The sequence below is a fragment of the Neolamprologus multifasciatus genome, chromosome 23, assembly GCF_963576455.1.
Source record: "Neolamprologus multifasciatus chromosome 23, fNeoMul1.2, whole genome shotgun sequence".
Lineage (NCBI taxonomy): Eukaryota > Metazoa > Chordata > Actinopteri > Cichliformes > Cichlidae > Neolamprologus > Neolamprologus multifasciatus.
The window spans coordinates 30,772,644-30,797,525 of record NC_140460.1 but is presented as its reverse complement, the minus strand read 5'-3'; the positions used below and the strand labels follow the sequence as shown (position 1 = coordinate 30,797,525).

Sequence of the window (24,882 nt, the reverse complement as noted above, 5' to 3'; positions counted from 1 at the left end):
GCGCCTCCATTGCCGAAGCTGCTGCATTGAGCTGCGGCCGCAAGGTGGTTGGTGCCTGCCGTGGTGGTAATCCCCGAACCAAATGGTGGACACCAGAGGTGAAGGGAGCCACCAGGCTGAAGAAGGAGTCCTATCGGGCTTGGTTAGCCTGTGGGACTCCGGAGGCAGCCGACAGGTATCGACAGGCCAAGCGGAATGCGGCTCGGGCAGTGGCTGAAGCAAAAACTCGGGTGTGGGAGGAGTTCGGAGAGGCCATGGAAAAAGACTTTCGGACTGCCTCGAAGAGGTTCTGGCAAACCGTCAGGCGTCTCAGGAGGGGAAAGCGGTGCTCTACCTGCACTGTGTATAGTGCTGGCGGAGCGCTGCTGACGTCGACTGAGAAAATTGTCAGGCGGTGGAAGGAATACTTCGAGGACCTCCTTAATCCCACTGACGCGTCTTCCGAGGAGGAAGCAGAGTCTGGGGATGAGGGGAATGACCCGCCAATTTCCGGGGGCGAGGTCACTGAGGCAGTTAAACAACTCCTTGGTGGCAGAGCCCCTGGTGTTGATGAGGTCCGCCCCGAGTTCCTGAAGGCTCTGGACGTTGTAGGGCTGTCCTGGTTGACACGCCTCTGCAATGTTGCGTGGAGATCAGGGGCAGTACCCGTGGATTGGCAGACCGGGGTGGTGGTCCCCATCTTTAAGAAGGGGGACCGGAGGGTGTGTTCCAACTACAGGGGGATCACACTCCTCAGCCTCCCCGGGAAAGTCTATGCCAGGGTGCTGGAAAGGAGAGTTCGTCCGCTAGTCGAACCTCTGATGCAGGAGGAACAATGCGGTTTTCGTCCTGGTCGCGGAACACTGGACCAGCTCTTCATCCTCTCGAGGATACTTGAGGGTGCATGGGAGTTTGCCCAACCAGTCTACATGTGTTTTGTGGACTTGGAGAAGGCATTCGACCGTGTCCCTCGGGGTGTCCTGTGGGAGGTGTTGCGGGAGTATGGGGTGTCTGGCCCATTGCTACGGGCCATTCGATCCCTATACAACCGTTGCAATAGCTTGGTTCGCATTGCCGGCAATAAGTCGGACTCGTTCCCGGTGGGTGATGGGCTCCGCCAGGGCTGCCCTTTGTCACCGGTTCTGTTCATAATTTTTATGGACAGGATTTCTAGGAGCAGCCAAGTGGCGGAGGGCTTTCGCTTTGGTGGCCTCAGGATCTCATCTCTGATTTTTGCGGATGATGTGGTTCTGTTGGCTTCATCGGGTGAGGGCCTCCAGCTCGCACTGGAGCGGTTCGCAGCCGAGTGTGAAGCAGCGGGAATGAGGATCAGCACCTCCAAATCTGAGGCCATGGTTCTCAGCCGGAAAAGGGTGGAGTGCCCACTCCGGGTCGGGGATGAGGTCCTGCCCCAAGTGGAGGAGTTCAAGTATCTCGGGGTCTTGTTCGCGAGTGATGGGAGAAGGGAGCCGGAGATCGACAGACGGATTGGGGCTGCAGCTGCAGTAATGCAGACGCTGCACCGGTCCGTCGTGGTGAAGAGGGAGCTGAGTGTAAAAGCGAAGCTCTCAATTTACCGGTCGATCTACGTCCCTACCCTCACCTATGGCCACGAGCTGTGGGTAGTGACCGAAAGGACGAGATCGCGGATACAAGCGGCGGAAATGAGCTTCCTCCGAAGGGTGGCTGGCATCTCCCTTAGAGATAGGGTGAGAAGTTCGGCCATCTGGGAGGGGCTCAGAGTAGAGCCGCTGCTGCTCCACGTCGAAAGGAGCCAGCTGAGGTGGTTTGGGCATCTGACAAGGATGCCCCCTGGGCGCCTCCTGGGTGAGGTGTTCCAGGCATGTCCCACCGGGAGGAGGCCCCGGGGCAGACCCAGGACACGCTGGAGAGATTATATCTCTCGGCTGGCCTGGGAACGCCTTGGTGTTCCCCCGGATGAGCTGGAGGAGGTGGCTGGGGAGAGGGAGGTCTGGGCCTCTTTGCTTAGGCTGCTGCCCCCGCGACCCGGCCCCGGATAAAGCGGATGAAGATGGATGGATGGCTGGATCAGACCACATCTCGTATGGCTTTCCTCGGCGTGCAATAAATCTGTGTAATGACATAAGGAAGGAATCGGTGTCAAGACTAGGGAGGAGATCAAGGTGCACGCATCTGGTTGTAAGACACTTGTAGATAATTCCCCAGCGTTTCTCTCTTCTACGACCTATCTTTATTGTGTATGGCCCAAAACAGTCTACGCCCATTGACCAGAATGGCGGCTTATAGAGTCTCAGCCGTGATGAAGGTAAGTCAGCCATCTTGGGTGTAGAAGGTGAGGGACGCCATCTCCTACAGTCCACACACTGGTGCTGATGTTTCTTAATGGCTTGACGTCCTCTGAGAATCCAATAGGTGCGCCATATTTCCGCAAACAGCCTCTCTGCACCTGGATGAAGGAGCTGGTCATCATAAGTTTTTACGATAAGCTTGGTCAGGGGATGTTCAGCTGCTAATACGATGGGATGAATACTGTCTGGATCTAAGTCGCGGCTCGACGGAGGCGGCCTCCGACTCTGATGAGACCGGTAAGACTGTCATATTCAGGGGACAGCACACTAAGACGGCTGTCTGAGCAAACTGGCTGACCAATCTGGAGGGCTCGGGCCTCCTCTGGGAAGCTGTCAGTCTGAGCCGAGCGAAGCAGCATGGTCTTGGTTTCTAGTTGCTCCAGTGCTGTAATAGGAGTGTCGGCCGCCCCGTGTTGGGTCTGGTATGTAGCAGCAATCTGCTCATCTAGCGTGGCATACTGTGTTGGATCCGGTAAGGTCGGGGATGCAGAAGCGTGCCCACAGAATGCAGTCTTCCTGAGCTCTGCCTCACTGCATGCCGGGAACTCTGTTGGCAACTTAGGTGTCAGCAGTTTGTGACAGGAAGGGTGGACCATGTGACCAACGATTGGGGACAGTTAGGTCGGCGAGATGTTTCCCTCTGGTGATGTCATCAGCGGGATTGAGGTCAGAGGTCACATACCGCCACTGTTCAGGAGATGTCAGCTCCTGTATTTCACAGATTCTAGTCCCCACAAATACCTTATAGCGACAGGAACTAGACTGGATCCACTGCAGCACCGTTGTAGAGTCTGTCCACAGGTAGATCGACTGCAGGAGAATGGTGAGCTCCGTCTGGAGTAATTTGGCCAATTGGGCTCCTGTGAGTGCTGCGCAAAGCTCCAGCCGGGGCATTGACACCTGTTTGCGTGGGGCCACTCTGGAGCGAGCCATCAGGCATGATGTGGCGATGGGCAGTTGTTGCTCGATTACTCGGAGATAAGCCACAGCCCCATACGCCTTTTCTGATGTGTCACAGAATATGTGAGCCTCGTATGTCACATTGCTGGAGTTGTGAGGAGGAGCGTAGCAGCGGGGAATGGTGACATGCTGAAGGTGTGACAGTTCACCTTCCCACTCCAGCCAGGACTGAAGTAGATTCCCTTCGATGGGCTCATCCCATCCTCTCTCTGTGCTCCACAGGGCCTGTACAATCAACTTGGCCCTTGTAGTGTAGGGACAAATATAACCTAGGGGGTCATACTGGGTAGCTAGTACCTTGTACACATTGCGCAGCGTGACCGTGGAGTAGGTTATAGGGCGGTGCTTATATCCCAGGACATCTGTCGGGCAATGCCAGCTGAGTCCTAATGTTGACTCTTGTGGGTCGAGACTTTTGAAGTTCAGCCAAAGCTCGCAGCTCTCTGATCTAGCTGAAGCGGGCAGGTGAGCAACTACTTCGGGCACGTTGCGCGCCCACTGACGTATCTCGAATCCTCCTTCAATGAGTAAATCTCTCATTCGGTCGATAAGCTGCTTTGCCTCTTCTGGGTTGGACAGGGCCTGCAAACAGTTATCCACATAGAAGGCTGTGTGGACAGAGTCTACTCAAAGAGTAGACTCTGTCTCATCTGTGTCTGTGTCTCATCTGGGCTCAGCTTAACAACATAACCAGAATCTACTAACCTGTGGATCTCCTGGCTGTATGTGAGGGTCAGATCAGGATTCTTGGCCAGCTTGCGTTCGGTAGATCTGAGGAGGCCTTTTACTGCTTCAGGAGAGACACACATCCGTGGAAAGTCCCTTCTTCTCAGCAGCGGAGTGGCGTATCTCTCCACCCCGTCTACTGGGACTCTGATGGTCTTTGTTTCCAACATAGCTACCGCCTCTCTGTCCTCCTTTGACCATGTGACCTCCTTCTCTGTCCTGTAGGGGGGAGCATCTAGTTGCCACAAACGCTTCACATCTTGATGCAGGGTCTCTGCAGGAGAAAGGCACATGTTCAGGCACTGCAGGTCCCCCTCAGATGTAGGCATACTACTGGCCGGCCCCTGAATGGCCCATCCGAGCTTGGTGCGGATGGCTACTGGCCCTTTGGACGACCCCCGAAGGACAGGACGGACAGGGGTGATGAGATGAGCGTTATCTGAGCCAATCAGCACCAAAGGTTGGACCTGGTTAAATCCCTCAATCTGGACCTTTTGTAAGTGAAGATACTTCTTCTTTAGCTGTTCAGCTGGACATGACTGAGTAGCTAGGCTCAGTTGTTGGGCTGTGAAGGCATGTGTTACTTTGTATCTCACTTTGGGCTTAGCCCTTGGTGACACCTGAAATGAGACAAAGCCTCCCTTCATCTGGATGACATCTCGACGGATAGTTCTCAGTGAGAGTGTTGCTTCCTCCTGTTTCAAACCTAGAGATTTAACTGCCGCAGGAAGCACAACAGTCTTCTCTGAGCCGTCATCGAGCACAGCAAATGTATCCAGTGATTTGCCCCCATGATGTAGTTGGATTGGTACTACCTTAAGCATAACACGACCTGAGTGACTTGAATAGTCTAGGTAGACCATACTAGTACTCACAGTTAGTATGTTAGGGTCCCGCTTCTTGGTCTCAACCAGGTCATGGAGCACTGACAAATGCTGGTCACCACAGGTGCTGCACGGCTTCTTCAGAGTACACTGCTCTGGAGAATGTTTACGGCCAGAGTGCCAGCATTTGGCCTTCTCGGTAATCCAGGTAGCCATAGCTTTGAGGTCTAGCCTTTTGAATCCCTCACAGCCATTCAGATAATGCTCTGTCCCTTCGTAGTATGGACAATAAGGTTTGAACTTCTGTCTCTTCTTAGGTTGGACTGTCGGATCTGGAGCTGTAGATTCTCCCTCCTGTTTTAGCTTGGCTTGAGCTGGATTTGGACCATAGTAGATGGAAGCAGATTTGTTGTGTGGCTTGAGCCCTGCTGAGGCTTTGAGTAGGTTCTTCTCTGGACATGGCTTGTCCGGGGGCATTTGAGAGGCTTGTCTGGATAGCTGAAGGACTTGGGATTTCCGTTCGAGCCATTCTGAGAAGTCATACATATTGTATGTTCGGCTGCTGCCACTGCGGATGATCCCCCGGGTGATACAGTACTCGATGAAGTTGTCCCTGTAGTTCAGAGGGAGCTTGGTAAGCAGTCTGTCTGGCTGCTACTTCATCCATGGTACTGAGAAGCCCGACCAGGCTGGACACCGACAGGGAGAGGTCTTCAATAGCTTGAGAGTCTCCGGCTCTAATAGGGGGGCAGTTTAAGATAGTGCTAAGCTCACTTTGGACTAACTGCCTTGGCTGTCCATACCTCTGCTCTAGCGCCCTCATTGCACTAGTGTAGGGAGTGCGGTCGTGAATGTAGCGCTTGGCTACCTGTAGGGCGCTGGGATGCTCTAGATGATCTAGAAGGACCTGATACTTGTAATCTTCTCCCAGATGAGAATGTGGCCCTAAGGTGCTGTCCAGCCCTTTCTTTAATAAGGCGAAGTCACTCTCTCTCCCTGACCGGAAGATCACCAGCTTAGGCTTTGGAATGCCATATGAAGACGCCACCATCATCTCCATCAGGTTTGGTAGAGGCGTTCCTGCTGGGTAAGTTGTGGCAACCTGTGGATTATGGTGTTCAGCAGAGGAAGATGATGAATAGTTACCTCCTGAGGGATAAAGAACATAGTATTTGCCAGCTGGATTGGGCAAAGCTTCAGGATGCAGTATGGTGGGCACAGGGCGATGAGCTTCTGCCCACTGTGATGGCTGAGTCACAGGCGCTGGTGGACGTGAAGGTTGCTGCAAGTACACAGGATTAGCTGGATGTCTGACTTGGAAGACAGGAGCAGCGGGATGTGACATCTGCTGCAGACTCACTGGGTCCACAGCCTGTGATAGCTGGTGCACTGAAAGATGAGCATGTTGTAGTGGCTGATCAGCTGGGGCTGCAGGATGTAATAGCTGCACCTGGCCTGGCCTGTTTATAAGGAGCTGATGTTCCGATCGCTGATATGAGAAGGGTTCAGCAGTGCATCGTCCAGGTCTCCTGAGTGGTGTTGATGCAGCTACATAAGTGGCAGGGTGCAGCACTGGCTGAGTGTGAAGGCTCACTTTACGAGGAGGTGATGGAGCAGATGTTTCTACTGGCGTCGGCATGTTCGCAGGTGTTGTGGTGCCCTGCTCTGAGGGTATTACTGGCACAGTTAGTGGCTCTGTGGTATCATGTAACACCTCACTGATAGGTTGTAGTGGTGCAACTTCTGTTATGGAGGAAATATGTTGGGGTTGTTCTAACGCTCCTGTTTCTGGGGGAAGAGGACTACCTGGTTTAGGAGCTTGCTCCAAACGCTCCACCTGCTTTAGTAATGTCCCACGAGTTTCCTCCATAGACACTTGCAGTTGACATGTGTTGGAGGACACTGCTCCAAACTCATTCCATCCTCTGCCATCGCTCATCCTCTTCATAGTCGGAGCTGCTTGAACTACTTGGAGCTCTAGATGGCTTGGGTGGCTCAGTTAGGTTGTGCTCATAGTCCACCAGATGTCCTGGAAGCTTCTTCTCCCGCGTTGGACAGGGGCTACTCGATGCACTTCTATCCTGAGGGTTTGCCATCTCATTAACTCAGCCAAGGCGAATCCGGCTCGAAGAACCACTTGTAAGATATGTTTGCACTGATTGCCGATCACGCTTCAACTGAGTCGTCCTCGGTCAGAAGGAATGGTACTCCACAGTGATGTAGTTCCAATAACTTTAATAAGGAGGTGGCATATGAAATCAACAGGACGTATAGCGTTGGTAGGGAGGCGATTGCATTACAGTATTCACATGCAGGTAAAGGGGGTGTGAGTGTGTATATGGGTGTGTGTGGTCATCTGTAAGCAGAAAGAACAAACATTTGTATTAACCGCTATGGATAGCAGTGTACCCCTTATACAGTATTGTGGGTTTCCAGCGTAATGTTATACAATCTGCCATAACCTCATGGCCACTAGATGGCACCCTAGGACCATAAATGAATTTCTGGCTGTATATAAATTGGCAAACCAGACCTCTGCAGATTACAACGATTCAGAGAATAAACATAGTAAATAGTTACATCCACCTACAACCACAATGCTTGACAGTAAGTCGTATATGAAATGAAATATGGGCTGAACACAAGGCTGCCTGTAGTAGGCCAAAAAAACGCATCTTAGCGATAGCAACGGGACTAGCTTCTTACACAGATTACGTAGTATTACACAGATAAAGTCAAATAAGCATCACTCTCATCTTACAATACTCACATGGTAAGCACGCACACAGTATTAACCCACACAGGAACGCAAGTAAATACGTTACTCCTCCGACACACCTCTCATCTGTGCAGAACTGCGCTGAACAGTTCCCAACCGGAAGTACAGATACCGAGGTGCATCATGGGTAACGTAGTCTAAAACAGTTATAGTGAACAAGCGGACTTTTAACAAGATATTATTTAAAAGTTACTACACTAACTTGCCACAGGAGAATGATAAAGATGAAAAATCTGAACTCTTGACCTTCTGCTTGATGTTATATATAGGGCAGGGAAGAGGTCTGGAAGTGTCAATATAAAGCAAATCAATACAAAGTTGTCCAGAGAGATCACATTTATTGTATGACGAAACATTTCTGTCCACTTCCAGGATCCATAAGGTCTGGCGAGTCCCTGTTCAGACACTGGCATCACAAGATGACTGATTTTGAGCTAATACAAGACCTCACAATAACTTCTAACCAATGAGATTGACTGATAGCAAACCTTCAACTGATAGCTAGCTATGTCATAAGGATGTATATAGGCAATTTTTGTATGGGTAGGACAATTAAGTTTGCTTTTGTCTAATTCACAGGAAGTTGTTTTCAAAAAATATTAGGCAGGCATTTGAATAAAACATCTGTACTTCCACAAATGAAACACGCTCATCCACCCTGGTTAACTGCAGTCAGGCATTAAAAGCAAGTCTCTGCAGCTATTTTGTTAATGCCACAAAGGAATCCTTTTTGGGATAGCTTAAAGCCTGACACGACTGATTAACATGTGAGGGTGATTGCAGTCACACGAGAATCACAAGCATCTTAAAGCTGTTCTATCGGCATGTAGTTACCCAACACTTTATTGAGACACCTTAAGTATTCCTAAAATTTGTTGACCATATGGAGCACATTTCTCCAAATCTTGGGCATCTATGTTTGCTTACATTACAGGCTCTTTATGGTGACTGACAGTTTTATCCAAGTTGTGACCGCCACTTCCAAATGTCACACACTTTTCAAAATGTCATTTATAATGACCTCTACAGATTACACTCAGACTGCACTACTTGTGGGTGGGACCTCTGCAAGCAATGGTAATCATCATTTTCCTTTGGTATGAGATCGGCCCCTCGTGCCTGGCAGGTGTGGCAACAATTGCAGTTATGATGCCGATACAGACCTGGTTTGGAAAACTCTTCGGCATCTTCAGGTAAAGGATAACTGGAGAAGTACATGGATCTTTCAATCTATAGACCTCTCAACGTACAGCAAGAAACAAGACCCGACTGCAGGACTCATGGGCAAATTGGGCAAATGTAAAACAGACCTTTTTATTAAAGTAGAAGCCCGATGTTCACAAGCTCCAAAATATCCACACACAAAAAAGACTAATCCAGGAAATTCCAAAACCCGAACTGAGACACACAAAGGTGGTTAAACAGGCAGACTGCCAGACTTCTTCTTGGATTTTAGACACAAAGGTGCATTGCTGCCCTCCTCTGGTACTTTGTAAACCAAGGAGGTCAAACTCATTTTACCTTGAGGGCCACATACAACTTACTTTGATCTTAAGCAGGCTGGACGAGTGGCGCTGTGATTTTTCTTTTCTAAAGAAATGTTGCTGTAGTAAATGAAAGACATGTTCGCACAAATTAAATTGTAAGAAATGTTTGAAATTACACAAAATGTTCTGGTAGCTCATTGCCCAGACTCTCCTGTGCAGGAAGTGTTTGTTAATACACAGAAAACCTTCTGTTTCTCTTGTTTTCTTACTGTGGGCACATTATTTTACAGAACTTCTGCAGAGTTCTTCCTAACTCGGTTTCAATTCTAGAAAGATTGGCACAGACTACTGAGTCAAAAGATTTCCCCCACTGACATCTCAACTCTCAACAAATTTCCCAAAATACTCTCTGTGTAACTTTTTTTTTTCTTGGGCTTTTAGCCTTTTGTACTGTATTTCTCTCTCCTCGGTGTTCTGCAGCCAGATTCCTGTCTCTTACTGATTTACCAAAACCTTTATTCCACCCCGGTACACTGAGTTCCCTTCTGGTGTTTTTCTTTCCTGGGATACATTTGTTTCCACTACTCATAATTATTTCTGAAATACTGCGGACGTGTTCCATCATATGGAAAAACTAATAGAAATTTCCATATCATATCATTCCACATCATTTTCCAGATCACAACCTACTGATATATTTTGAGTTTTTAACCTCAGCATGCTAAGTGCACAGCTGATCATCACACCACTGTGACAAAAACTACTTTTTGTTGAGTTGTTGCATTTCATGAAGAATGTAGATTTATATGAGCTCTCTAAAGAGTGTGAGCTCTATTAACTGATCGAAGTGTGTTTAAGGTTCTGTATAATCAGTCTGTATTAGTAATGACCTTCACCTAGATAACCAGGGAATGTTAAAGCTGATACTGAAGCCATGCAAATATTTTGCAAGACCGGAGCTAATGTAGAAATCAGACAGGAAACGCCAGGGAAACAAGACACAGGGAAACAAACAATGAAGAACAACCCAACCAACAGAAATAGAAACTTGAACTAAAAAGATTCGAAGTAAGAACTAAACGTTCCCTATAAATCTAAAAACATTTTAAAACAAGTTCCAAACTCTGAAACTCGAGTCCAAACCCAGGACCATGACAGGACCTGTTTAACAATGTTCAATGACTGTGTCTATTTTCTCATGCACTAATATGTTATTTATAACGTATCATTAGGAAAACTAGCGGACTCAATGACATGTTGTGGGGTTTTTTGTTGTTGTTTTTTGGCAGGAGCAAAACAGCAGTCCTTACTGACAGCAGAATCCGTATCATGAATGAAGTGGTGTCTGGCATAAGGATAATCAAGATGTATGTCTGGGAGAAACGGTTCTCAGCCCTGGTGACTGAAGTTAGAAAGTAAGGATGAGAACAAACTGGTATTGTTTTGACAGGAATCATTTTCTGAACCTGGCAGAATACTATTGCATATATTATCCTTTATTTGGTACCCCTCTCCATCATCAACTGATTTAGCCCTCAGCTCTGACAGGCTCACGGGGTATTGTCGTCAAAACACAAGGACGACAATACCAAGTTTGTGAATGAACTCCAGAATGAGGCGATATAGGATTTTCAAATTCAGACCAACGATGCACCTACTAGAAATCTCAGATAAGTTCAAATCCCGCTGACCTTAACCCCAAGGTCAGAGATCAACTTTTCTGAAAATCACTTAGGATTTCCACATTTTTCACATAGGTGCAAATGCTACAACTCTTACATAAATCCTCCTTTTGCAACATGTTTACATTTTATGTTTGCTTGTCTTTTCTTCAATTTGTGAAAAAGTTTATATTACTACTTTATTTTATGGGGTGTTCTTAATTGGTACTGTTGTCCTCCTGCTGAAACTCATATCAATAGTGACCCCTAAACTCTTGGTTATCCAAGAGTACTTAGGCAGAACTTATGCAGGCACAGGGAAAACATGGGAATTCACAAAAAGCTACACTCTGACTTTTTTTCCCCTTTTTCCTTCATAAATTAAAAATTAAATATATAATTACTGCCATAGACATATCAAAGTGAAACAGATGTTGCTCAACATCCTGCCAAATTTAAACTTAAAACTTTGCTTCAACTATGTAATCCATCCACATATGTTCTCTTATGTTTGTAGGAAAGAAATCAGTCGGATATTAAAGAGCTCCTACTTACGAGGACTCAACATGGCTTCCTTCTTTGCCAGCAGCAAGCTCATAATCTTTGTTACCTTCACGGTCTACACTCTTTTGGGGAACACTATGACTGCCAGCCAGGTGTTTGTCACCATGTCCCTGTATGGTACAATTAAGGTCACCCTGACCCTGTTCTTTCCTCTGGCCATTGAGAAGTTGTCAGAGACTGTGGTGAGCATTCGCAGGATTAAGGTAATTAATTTCTGTCATAAACTGTAGGAAAAGTTGGCAATTCAGTAGTCATGTCCAAGATAGACAAGCAATTTCCAAAGCTGGTGTTAAACCATGTATATCATTTTCCCAGAATTTTCTCCTACTGGAAGAGGTTGAGAGAAAAAACATTATGTTGCCTTTGGCGGAAAAGGGGGGAAACTCTATTGAGATCGAGAAACTGACCTGCTACTGGGATAAGGTAAATAGTGTAATATATTTTGTAGCGGTGTAACATATTGTTGTAGAACAATGACTGTTCCTGCAAACTTTATAGTTTGATGTAGTACTTGCTGCCATTTTTGTCTTTGTTTAGAGTTTGGATGCACCATCTCTTCAGAATGTTTCCATCACAGCAAAGTCACATCAACTTCTGACTGTAATCGGACCAGTGGGGGCCGGAAAGGTCAGTAAACTTGTGTAATCTATCTTAGCATCCACCCTAAGATTATAGGAGTCTTTAACCTAACGGTTTATTACCGGATTCTTATACACTGCTCAACAAATAACCACTTTAATAACATATCAGATCTCAATGGGAAAACAAATCATCATTACTGATGTGCACTGAGTAATATGTTAGGTAGTGCAACCTGGCAACATTGGATGAACTGAAACGTAATGTCTCAGAGGTGTTCTATTGATTTAGGTCAGGTGAGTGTGGGTGCCAGTCAGTGGTATTAGTTCCTTCGTCCTTCAAGAACTGCCTGCATACTCTCACCACATGAGGTTGGACATTGCTGTGCACCAGGAAGAATCCAGGACCCACAAGCATATGGTCTGATAAAGTTCAAGGACTTTATCACAATATCTAATGAAAGTCAGGGTGCCGTTGCCTAGCCTGTAGAGGTTTGTGCATCCCTCTATCAATATGCCAGTGACTCACCACCAACCCTGAATGATGTTACACAACATACGTTTTTCCACGACTTCTCCAGACCCTTTCAGTTCTGTCACATGTGCTCAGGATAAGCCTCCTTTCATCTTTGAAAACGACAGCGTGCAAGTGGAGGACCTACCAATTCTGGTATTCTATGGCAAACGTTAGTTGGGTTCCATGGTGCTGGGTGGTGAGCACAGGGCTTACCAGAGGGCACTGGGCTCTCTGGCGCCATTATTGTCATTTTGTAGGGTTTTGGCAGTGCTCATCCAGTTTCTCCTTGTTGTAAAACGGAGCAGATCCCAGTCCTGATGATGGGTTAAGGGCCTTCTACAGCCTTGCCCAGTTTTCCTAGAACACTTGCTTGTCTCCTGGAATCTCATTTACCGTTTTACCATGTGGGAGATGGACTACCTGTGCAATCTCTGTAGGGTCCAGGTATCGACTAACAACCCCCTCTGCTATTTGACTGATCACATCAATATCCCAAAGGTTTAACTGACTAGATGCTATACATTTATTTAAAAAAAATCCTTTAATTCTTTCTTTTAGCAGTGTACTTGATTTGATTTGATTTGTAAAAGAGTGAAGGTTTTTTGCTTTGGTTTTTTTTGGTTTTTTTATGTTACTGCATAGAGTCCTATGAAATATGTGGCCCATGATTCAGTACCTTGTAGATTTACCTTTAGCAAAAGTAGCTAGACATAATCTGATCTTTATGACTTACTTTATCAGTCATTATTCAGTTTATTCAGGCTTAGAGGCATATGTTTATACACAGCTCTTTTATGGTTCTGCCAAGGTGTTTCAATTGTGTTGAGGTCCAGAATTTGTCTGGGCCATTGCACCATAGCAACTCGGAAACAAAGTGCCAAACCATTGCAGGGGTCTGCATGTATTTGTCACTGACAAAAACAAAAAAAATGCAATTTACCCAGCTTACATGCATGACATCCATGTTTTCCTCAGTCATCCCTGCTGAGTGCAATCCTGGGAGAGCTTCCTCATGACACAGGCACACTGAAGGTCAAAGGTCAGTTAACCTACGCATCCCAGCAACCGTGGGTGTTCCCTGGAACCATTCGCAGCAACATCCTTTTTGGGAGAGAACTTAACCCCAAGAAATATGAGCGGGTCCTTAGAGCTTGTGCTCTGAAGAAGGTGAGCTAATGTGTTCAATCAAAGCTGAATGTTGTGTTCATGAAATACTATTTGAAAAACTATGACTGAAAAGCTTCTAAAGCCTGAACTACTACTGAGAAGCTTTTGGATTTCATGGACCTGAACTTTACAGAGAAGCAGATGCAGGTCCACAAATCAGGCTTCTTCTATCATGATTCTGGGTTTTGTACCCAGCGTTTTCAGCTTTGGACTCACACTCTCTGCAATTTTCTGTGTTTTCATTTTGATTTTATGTTTTGTATTCATAGTTTCTTTGCTAGTTATTCTCAGGCTTTTCCTTTCCTCTTATGTTTTTAATGCCTAGTCTGCATTTCGATCATTAATACTTGTCCTGGAATCTGCATCTTTGCTTATAGTACAGGATAGCCTATTTTGCTAATATTCTGAAGAACAAAACCAAACTGCCAATATTTATTAAATGACAAAAATGTTCCCCTACTTTTGGCATTCACATTTATTTGTGTTACACCTACATTTTGTGCAGGACCTGGAGATGTTCCCAGATGGAGACCTGACACTGATTGGAGACAGAGGAGCCACACTCAGTGGGGGACAGAAAGCTCGTTTAAACCTGGCGAGGTACGAGGACAGTCACAGCAGTTACGTCATTGTTACGCACAGGAGAGAGGTTCCATTTTTAGTATAATCCTCAACAGATTTGAATTCGGTAGAGGCAGTAAAAAGTTACATGTTCAGGCAATTTTTTTAACCCTCCAGTGTTGAGTTTTGAAATATATATTTTGAATCTTATTTGCTGATTATATTGGTTTAGGTATAAGAGAGGGCCAGCTTTGAGTTTGAGCTAAAAGTACTGTCAGGAAGTTGCATGCTTTTGCAGGGCGAGGTAACTGCAGGCAGAAAGTGAAACTAAGCAGAGTGTTTGATCGAAACTTAAAGTGTGGTGTGATGTCGAGAAGTACATAAATAACCTGGCTTCCTTTTTCTGCTTGAGACCTGAGCTTGTGTGTTCAGGTCTCCATATTCTGGAAGATGTAAAATTAAAGATAATTTTCTAAGTAAAAGACCACTTTGAGCCGTGTCTTTCTTGGCCGTAAAGAATACAAAAGAACTAGGATTTTAATACCAGGTATGCACACTGCTGTTGTTATAGTTGTTCTACTTCATATGGCATAATCAAAGCACTTATTTTTACAGGGCTGTGTATGAGGATGCAGACATCTACCTCCTGGATGACCCTTTGAGTGCTGTGGATGCAGAAGTTGGAAAACATCTTTTCGACAAGTAATGACTGCTCACAATTCTCTGTGTCCTGAAAAGATACCCATATGTATCCATATACATTATGTATAGTATATTCTACATGCTACTTATCTCTGTTTTATAGAAACTAAGGGAATTATTAATTGTAAGGTTAGATTTAGGTGACAGAATTTGGGTTTTCAATTCAACACCGGCCATTTCATGGCACTTTATACTGTAAAGTAAAGACTAGAGATGGCATGATACCACGTTTTTATGTCCGTTACCAATACCGATACCGATATCATAAATTTGAATATCGGCCGATACCGATATGAATCCGATATAGTGTGTTTTTTAATCAATAAAACGTTTTTTTTAATATCTTGCTGCATTTTGTATAAGTTCAAACTCAAGTTTAAAAAAAACCAAAACACTAAAGCTATTCTGTTATACCTGTATGCAAAAAATACACAGCACCCAAAATATTTCATAGTTCAGCAACATAAACTTAAACCTACTCCATCCTCCCTATTCTTGTATTTTAAAGAGTAAGCAACCTAACTAATAGGGTTGCAAACTCCCAGCAAAAAAAAAAAAAAAAAAAATAGGGAACCACCCTCCTCCTCATGATGCTTAATCTACGTAATCAAATTTAATTTGATGCAGGGGAAAAATGCACAGAAAGAAATTATTTTTCAAGAATAATTAAATAGATTCAACATCTTTCTTCAACAGAATTGCAGACTGCACAGATGGTATCTTCCCAAAGGAAAAAGTACTAGCTTACTAGGGTATATTAGACTTAATAGTTACTATATACAGTAATGGACTTCTATACATTTTACATCAAACTTTGGGTGTGAGATTCAGATAATTATTTATTAAAAGCTCGACATTTTAAATGAGAACAAGAAAGAAAAGTATGTCTTTGTGCCCCCTTTTTCCTGTTCATGCCCTATCGGCCCCCCTGGCTAAACTTTGCTAGATCCGCCCCTGCACAGTTACCAGCCGTCAGCTGCGTAGAAAAAGATCCTGGTGTAGAAAGTAATATTAAATAAATTCTAACAACAGATTATCAAGCTTAAACGTGCTGCTGTTGTTCAGCCGCTGGTTTCCTCTTTCTGGTGCGAAGTGGGCGATAAACAAACAAGAGAGACGGACTCGCGACAGAAAAGCCGATCAGCTGATCATTAAGCAGTTTCATGATTAAAGTAGCAGCAGGAGGGAGAGAGAAGAGGCAGTCCCTCCATATATCGGTTGTTAAGCTTAACGCTGGAATGCTTTACAAACATTCAGAGGTGAACTTACACACTTGCTTTACTTCTCTCTGGGATAATTTCCTCGGAGATGAAATGCTACAAATACTCAACCAGACCACCGAAAGGTCTCGCACACCACAGCCGTTCTATCCCGTGATGCATACTCTCCGATATCCGATTCAGTAATTTAGGTCAGTATCGGACCGATACCGATAGTAATATCGGATTGGTCCATCTCTAGTAAAGACCCAACAATACTATCTCTGGTAAACTTAGAAGTGGGATTATTATGCTCACATCGAGCCATGATTTTTATTTCAGGACCCCAGTAGAGTTGCTTTGCATGTGTTTTGTTTGTTTTTCTTTCTTTCTTCCCCCTTTCTCACCGTCTCTTCTCCCCTCTGGTTTTCTTTCTCTCCCTGTCTTTCTTTCATTCTTTCTCCCTGTCCTATCCCCCAGTCATGTCTGTCCCGTTTGTAAAATAAACACATAATTATAATAAAGGTCAATAAAATGGACCAATATGGGAAGGCCATGATGATCCACTTGGTAAAATAAATCCGCTTGGCATCTTTCTTGGCCTTAAGACAACAATTCTGATGGCTAAAGATCCAAACGGGACACAAAAAAAAAAGAAGAAAAAAAGAGTTGCTTTGCATGATTGGCAGTTCCAAAAAACATTATTTAACTGTTAGCAGCCCTTTAAAAGCCTCTCAGTTAGGTGATCCCATTGCTTTGCTGATTACTTATTTTCAAAAGTAATTAGTTACTTAGTTACTTTTTAAAACATTTTGCACCCTAAATAGGTAATAAAGCAATAGATCTTTCAGACAAATTCTACTTTTTCTGCATAATCCATCATATAAAATGTAATCAAATGAAAAACTCTCTTTTTAAAACTTGTTTTATTAGTTTTCATGTTTTAAGCAAACGTTAAATCATATGCAACATTCTCTGACTGGAAGAAATTTGTTTAACATTTAAACCTATTTTCTGTATATTCCAGCACATAAAATAAAATAGGTTTTTTCAAATAGATGCACGTAAAACACAGCAGAAAATAAATAAAATCAAAGACTCAGTGGTCCTGTTGCTCTATTTTCACCTGTATAGCAGGAGTGAGACAGGCGGAGGTTTGCCCTGGTGCAGGTGTGTCGTAGCGGTCAGTGGAAGAATCTGGGAGTTTCACATTCCCGTGGCAGCGTATTTGGTGCATGTTCGGAAGTTTAGGGGGGTTTTTTGCTGTAAAAAAGAAGTTTTCTTCCCACGCAGTGAGCAACGGACACTAATGTTTTTGCCACTTTTTACGGAATCAAACTCAGTAAGGTCAGTACTTCCACGCTTTAAACGCTGCACGCTCATACTCTCTTCCACACACGTTATATTATCATTTTTGATCTGCCCACAGCTGTTGCCACAAACGTTGCACTCGCTTACGTCACTGTCATGAGACATTCTCGCAAAAAAAAAAATCACGGTTTTAGTAACGCAGTAACGCAGCGTGCTTACGGGAAAGTAACCTAATTACCTTTTTTGCAATAATAATCCCTTACTTTACTTGTTACTTGAAAAAAGTAATTGGAATACAGTAACACGTTACCTCTCTCTGATGCACACAGATCCTTTTCTGCTCTATTACAGCCACAGACTATCTTTCCCCCCCCCTGTAGAAATATATTTTCTGCCACACATCCCATTTGACCTTTAAATGTTCTTTTACTCAAATGCTACACAAGTCAGCTATATATGTATCATAGTTCCAATATTGTAATCACTTTAAATGAACACAAACAATGAATCTGGATCTGGAGGACTGAGCTCGCATTACACAGCTGCGTTGTGTCATGCAGTATGGATTTGTATGAGATTTTTAAAAGGAGAAAAGTTCCACTTCTTATTTATGAAATGTGTACACCTGTCTGTGCTTATGATCAGGTGTATCTGTGGCTTTCTGAAGAACAAGTGTCGTATCCTGGTCACACATCAGCTGCAACATCTGAGGGAAGTTGACCAGATCCTGGTCCTCAAGGAGGTTTGTATCCTTGTAAAAGAAATTGCTTGAAGGAAGCTTGCCTCCTGCTTCTTATCCATGCCATTGCAATAAATAAAGCATTCCCACAGCAGAATCCTGCCTAGTTGGTCAGACTTGGCCTGACATTGTCACAATAACCCGATCAGCTGCGACATTAAAACCACAAAAACAACTCTCACCTATTCCATAATGAACCTGGGCTGTTTATGTCACAGTATGGCTACAAAGCTGTCTGTGTGGAGTGAGGACGTGGACCCAAGTGCAGACCGACAAAACTTGAGCGTAGCAAAAATGAGCCGTTTATTAAGGCTGGCAAAATGGTACAAGACAAAAGGCAAAGACGAAACTTAGAGAACCTAATAAACTTAAACATAAACATATATATATATATATATATATATATATATATATATATATATATATATATATATATATATATACTCACAACATTGGGCCAGAAGACCCAGGATTGTGACAGTTTTGTGGTTTCATGCACCTGGACATTATCGGTCCTGTGGGTTGTCTGCTGGGGCTTTGGCTTTTAAAAGAAATGTTTGGGGCTGGTTGAGCTGTAAACTGGGCAGCTCTAGTTCATTAGATTGATTTACACTTGTTGAGAACCTGTTGTTTAGATGGTGATATGTGTATATAGGACCACGAATGCCAGGATCCAAGGTTTCTCAGAAGAGCTGTCTTACACTGTAAGGATATAACTGCTACTCATCTTATCTGTCTGTGGTTTTAATGCTGTCGCTTGTATCAGTGTTAGTCATAATCCTATATATGTAGAAATGGTTACATTTCAACCATTTCTAAAATCGAAACAAATTCGAAGCATTTTGACCACAGGTAATACTATTTTACAAATCTGTGCATCCACACCTAAATGCATTGTGATCATTTATGCACAATTTTTTCAAGTTCAGTTTAAGAAATCTGATCATCTTCTCTTTCAAAAATCTTTCTGTGCATAAACATAACATAATATCACTTTCACTCACAACGCCATGGTTGTACAGGACTGTGGACCATCCTGGGTATATGTTAACTAATCCATTTAATGTGAAATAAAACTTTGATGTTAATCTTACTATTCTCTGAAAACAGCAGGCTAACATTATTGTTAGCTTAATTGCTAATCCTGGACATTTCTGCTTTCAGCTGACATCAGGTCAGAAAAACCTTGGCAATGGAACAGTGGACAGTGGAAGCCCAGATGTCCCAGTTTTCTGCTGGGACTTGAACACAGCTTAGATTTGATCTCCAGTAACTGACTTCCTTTGTTGCATCTTTAGGGTCAAATCATGGTCCAGGGAACCTACAGTGAGCTGCAGTCCTCTGGCCTCGATATGGTGTCCCTGCTGAGATGTGATGAGGAGCAGGAGCATTTGTCTCAATTTGCTGACCCAGAAAAACTGTCTTTACAAAGTCGGTGGACAAATGATTCTCACAGTTCACACTGTTTCCTCAACTGCCCCCTTCCACCAGAAAGCACCTACACTGACCATCTTCCTGTATGTATATTTACTAAAGAGATTGAACATTGCTATTTTTACAAAATAGTGTTGTTTTACCTTCTGTTTTTAAAAAAATGTAATTAATTTTCACAGACTCCCCATGCATTGTCCTTTCTCTTTTTCTTTAAAGTTTCTATATGGTACCATGGTATATAAACAAGTCCATTTATTACTTCTTCTAATATGTGACATTTGTAGATATTACCTGATAGCCATTTGGCTAGAAAAGATATGCTAACTTCAGGTAGCTATTGGAGAAGTTCACTTACTCTAAGTCAGGGATGCCCAATCCCAGTCCTCGAGAGTTAGTGTCCTGCAGCTTTTAGATGCATCCCTACTCCAACACAGCTGAATCAAATGGTTTGATTACCTCTTCAGCATGCCATCAAGTTTGGCAAAAGCCTGATAACAAGCCATTCATTTGATTAATTTGATCAATTTGATCGGAACAAGCTGGTTCTACAGAGAGGGCCCTGAAAGCTGAAGGCTCTGCCTTCCAAATATTGTAGCAACAACAAGTAAGCCTGCAGTCTGAGAATGAAGTGCTTTATTGAGCTGATATGGTGCTGTGTGGTCTTCATTCATGGTACATGATATGGTAATGGATGGTACATATACACTGACTTATACACTTAACACTGAATTACTGCATCAGTGTAATGTGGTGTGTAGGTAATCAGCATGCATGCACTGTAGAGTTGTTACTGAAGATTGCTTTGATGGCAGCTTTCAGCACATCTGTATGTGTCCATTTCCACATGTGAGGTCTCCCAATTTCTTAAATCAGCTATTCTTGACAACCCTTTCAACAGCTTTGAAAGAATTCTCACCTTTTCCTACTCTACAGTTCCTTTTTGTCAAATTTCATGTTACATGTAATAAATATATTATAAGAATATAAGAATAAATATATATAATATAAGAAAAAACTATAATGTCAAAAGTATTTGCTCATTTGACCATTCATCCAGAAACACATTTATCAGGTCAGACACTGACATTGGATAAGAAGGACTAGCTCATGGTCCTCGCTGTAATTCATCCTAAAGGTGTTCTGTTGAGTTGAGGTCAGGTTTTCATGATATATATATTTTTCATTAATATTATTTTAGATGCACTATCATGAAGTGTCAGCTTTGTTCTGAGATTACAAACAATAAAACCATGTTCAAGTATAAAGATGTGCCTGGATAATTTCTTGTTTTGCAGGTTGAAGCTATTCAAACTATTGCAGAGGAGACACGAGCTGAAGGAAATGTCAGCAGTCACATTTATTTTACATACTTCACGGCAGGCTGTAGCCTTCTGGTTTTAATGGTTATAGTATTTCTCAGTATTCTAGCTGAGGTAAGTCACAGACCTCTAATGGTACCATTAGCAAGTGAATGGAGATTTTTTATGTTTTTATTTATTGTGAACATAAGAAACAAAACCAAGTTGAACCTTTTTTCTTATTGGTTTTTTTTTTTTTCAATAGGTGGCATATATCCTTCAGGACTGGTGGTTGGTATACTGGTGAGAACTCAACACACTTTTAGTACTGTGTAATACTGTGCAAGTCTTGAGATACACCTCATTTCTTTATAATTTGCTTTCAATGAGCTAAAACGTTTTTAGATATATTGTAATGTAAAGGCCCTACAAAGAGATCTGATAAAACAGCAAGCGCATTGGGGACAGTGGGAAGGCAAAAAAAAAAAAAAAATCAATTTTTGCCCTCTGTTCTATATTTCTATGTATGTTTTCAATAACTCACTACACATGTGTCCCATTTTCCTAGCAAAGTATAAAAAATTAGTGGTAGATCAGGACTTTAGTCCAGTTCTGTAGAGCCAGTAGCTTACTTTTCTATTCATTTAATTACAGAACATTTTATTAGACTGTTTAAGTGATGTTCTTATGTTTCACACTTTGTTTAATTTTCTTCTCACCTGACAGGGCAAGAGATGATTTTACAAACGGCACAAACAGCAGAGTCACTGCTGTTAGCCTTAAAAGTGGAATGAATGTTACTAGTTCATACCAAGAGTTTAATCTCTCTTTTTACCTCAGCATTTATTCAGGTAAGCCTTTCAGTCCTGTAGTTCTTACTGAAATCTTCACATACTATTGTTGACTCCCATGTGTGTTTAGTGTCCATTATGTTATATTACTTGGTAGAATATCCTGCTGTAAATCAAATACCAAACTATTTTTTTTAATATAGTCCTGCTGTGTTTACTTTTAGGTTTGACAGCAGCAGCTGTGGTCTTTGGTTTTGCCAGGAGTTTGGTGATATTTCACGGGCTGGTGAGATCAGCTCAGACTCTGCACAACAGCATGTTTAGTGCTGTGCTCCACACCCCGGTTAGCTTCTTTGATGTCAACCCCATAGGTGAGGCCTACATAGGATTTATTTTTATTTTTAAGAGAAAACAGTCTCATATTTATCTGCCTAGTGTTTGTTAATAATGGATTGCATTTATATAGCGCTTTTCTAGGCCCTCAAAGCGCTTTACAGTTCCACTATTCATTCACTTTCACATTCACACACTGGTGGAGGCAGCTACAGTTGTAGCCACAGCTGCCCTGGGGCAAACTGACAGAAGCGAGGCTGCAATATCGCGCCATCAGCCCCTCTGGCCATCACCAGTAGGCGGTAGGTGAAGTGTCTTACCCAAGGACACAACGACCGAGACAAACAGAGCTTCGGATCGAACCGGCAACCTTCCGGTTACAAGATGAGCTTCCCAACCCCCTGAACCATGGTCCATTGTTTAAAGGTGTAAAATGTAAGACTCTAATTCAAAAATAAATCAAAATTGTCACCAATTGGGGCAGTGTTTCACTAGAAAATTCATAGGTATCAATCCCCAATGCATAAACATCTAGGACATAACTTTAAAGCTGTCACTTTCTCACATTCTGCTCACAGATTTGTGTTTAATTTAATTTTTAATATAATTTTTAAACCATTTTCAATAAGCAATCACACACATTAGCCAGAAACTCCTAAAGTCTGAACTGCAGGCCTCACATCCACTTAGAACACAGAATATTTTCAAGTTGACATTCTGCCCTTTGACAACATAGTCCTGTTAATTAAAACTGTGTCTGCATTGTAGGAAGAATACTCAACAGGTTTTCCAAAGACGTCAGCCAAATGGACTCCGTGCTACCTATCACCTTTGTGGACTTCTATCAAGTAAAGACTACCATAAATTATATACATATATAGACAAAAATACTGTGCCACCTACACCATGTTACATTTACAGGAGCTGCTTGTCCACAGAAACCCATGCTATGAACCTTCCAGCATACATGCTCAATCATCCAGGTAAGGAAATCCCAAAAAATTGATTCTGTTCATCTTGACATAGCATTTTGTGGGAGAAACGTTTCATCACTCATCCAAGTGACTTCTTCAGTCTCAACTGACTGCAGAAGCTTATGAGGATGTACACATCCTGGATAGGGAGGAACGCTGGTTTGAGGGCGGAGTCAAGGAGGCCATTTACGTGAAAAGGGAAAGACCATCTCTGAATCGAGGAGGGGGCCTAAGATCTTTCACCATCTTACAATGTTGTGATTGCAGCCATACCCCAACTCTCTGTGAATTTTACCCATGCCCTTGATCAATGATCAGTGGGCTTTGATCAGTAATTGTTGATCAATGGTCATGGCAATTTGCATATTAACAATCAAGGAACTGACCCCACAGCCCATTGTTCATTCAGTGGGCTGGTTTCAGTCATTGTGCAAATGTGCTGTTTATAAGGTTGGGGAGGTATCTCTGGCTCTCTTCCACAGCATGTCTTTATCATGTCTTCCTTCTCTCACCCCAACCGGTCACGGCAGATGGCCCCGCCCCTCCCTGAGCCTGGTTCTGCCGGAGGTTTCTCCCACTGAAAACACTACGTCCAGATGAACATAATCACGTTTTTGGGACTTCCAGCATAGAGTTTTTGTATGCTTTTTGAGCACTGGTAGTTTTTTAAACGCGCTATGTGCCTCAGCAGAGTGACCCCACTCTGTAACTCTGCCACTTCATGCTTGAGTGGCTGTGGTTGCTAAATGGCTCCACTTAAAGCTGAATGTGGAATATCTAGGAGGGAAGAAATTTCATGAACTGACTGTTGCCACTATTACTTAAATGATTAGAAGGTGTAGCGATCATTACTTTTGTCCATGTTTTCTTTATTTTGACTTAACAAGATCTTTCAGTATTTTCATTATTTTTCATTATATGATTTTTTTTTTTAAGTTATTTTTACAGAATGTTGGCGTTATCGCGGTGGCAGCCTCAGTTATTCCTCTCATCCTCATCCCTGTTGTGCCTCTCCTGTTAATCTTTCTGTATTTGAGGAGCTTGTACCTTCGTACCTCACGTGATATCAAACGCCTTGAGTCAACAAGTATGTTGATTTATTATTTATATAATTTGTTTTGGGGGAAAAAATAATCTGAAAGGGCCGGCAAAAGTAGTTCTTGTCTTTTCATTTTGCCCTTCCTACAGCTCGGAGCCCAGTTCTCTCACACCTGTCCTCTTCCCTTAATGGTCTTTCTACAATCAGAGCTTCCAGATCAGAAGAGAAGTTAAAGAAAGACTTTGATGCCCATCAGGACCTGCACTCAGGTTTACTCTTTAAGAATAAACGTTTACACTTTCCAGGCTGACTGGAATTTGTAAAGTGACTGATTAGTTTTCAGTGTTAAGTCCAAAAATTCTGTGAGACAACTTTACTATGGTGCGTTTTTGAAAGACATGCAGCAAAATGGTGAAGACTTGAACCCAGGCCACTGCAGTCAGGGTTTCAATGTATGACGTATCTGCTCAACGAAGCAAAAAGAAGACAAATAAGAAACTGAACGACAAACCAGGTCTATTACTTGCCCTGTAATAATCCAGATACAAAAAATAAGTCTGCCATTGCAGTTTTGTACCCCTGAGCTGTAAAATGCTGATGGAGTATTGTTGACTCAAGTTCAAATCAAGTTTTTTTCTGCTCTTTTGTTTCAGAGGCCTGGTTTTTGTTCCTGATGACCTCCCGCTGGTTTGCACTACGCCTCGACAGCATTTGCTCCATATTTATTACCCTCACAGCATTTGGCTTGATATTACTCAGAGATGGTAAAGAATTAAGAACAGTCCATTCATTTGACTCTCCATCAATAATCTCAAATACTGATTGTCAAAGGAGCTTGCAAAGAAAAGCGTCTGGACTTCTTTAAGTTGCTTGAAGACGTTTCACCTTCATCCGAGAAGCTTCTTCAGTTCTAAGGTCAAATGGTGGAG

The 24,882-nt window shown here is 43.2% G+C and overlaps 1 protein-coding gene across 2 annotated transcripts in view; it reads left to right on the top strand.

Moving 5' to 3' along the window:
• LOC146491968 (ATP-binding cassette sub-family C member 4-like) overlaps window positions 1-24,882 on the top strand; it is a 41,045-nt gene that overhangs the window by 5,827 nt on the left and 10,336 nt on the right. Inside the window, exons 6-23 of one of the 2 annotated variants that reach the window (XM_085150429.1) lie at window positions 8,628-8,791; window positions 10,375-10,500; window positions 11,264-11,513; window positions 11,626-11,733; window positions 11,848-11,937; window positions 13,381-13,572; window positions 14,078-14,172; window positions 14,749-14,835; window positions 17,991-18,087; window positions 19,383-19,601; window positions 20,814-20,951; window positions 21,082-21,119; window positions 21,543-21,667; window positions 21,832-21,978; window positions 22,709-22,788; window positions 23,851-24,001; window positions 24,103-24,222; window positions 24,607-24,717. In XM_085150429.1, the coding sequence (XP_085006555.1) occupies window positions 8,628-8,791; window positions 10,375-10,500; window positions 11,264-11,513; window positions 11,626-11,733; window positions 11,848-11,937; window positions 13,381-13,572; window positions 14,078-14,172; window positions 14,749-14,835; window positions 17,991-18,087; window positions 19,383-19,601; window positions 20,814-20,951; window positions 21,082-21,119; window positions 21,543-21,667; window positions 21,832-21,978; window positions 22,709-22,788; window positions 23,851-24,001; window positions 24,103-24,222; window positions 24,607-24,717 (2,338 nt within the window). Of the gene's footprint in view, window positions 1-7,970; window positions 8,792-10,374; window positions 10,501-11,263; window positions 11,514-11,625; window positions 11,734-11,847; window positions 11,938-13,380; window positions 13,573-14,077; window positions 14,173-14,748; window positions 14,836-17,990; window positions 18,088-19,382; window positions 19,602-20,813; window positions 20,952-21,081; window positions 21,120-21,542; window positions 21,668-21,831; window positions 21,979-22,708; window positions 22,789-23,850; window positions 24,002-24,102; window positions 24,223-24,606; window positions 24,718-24,882 lie in introns of both variants that reach the window. The other variant, XM_085150430.1, reaches the window with a different exon arrangement.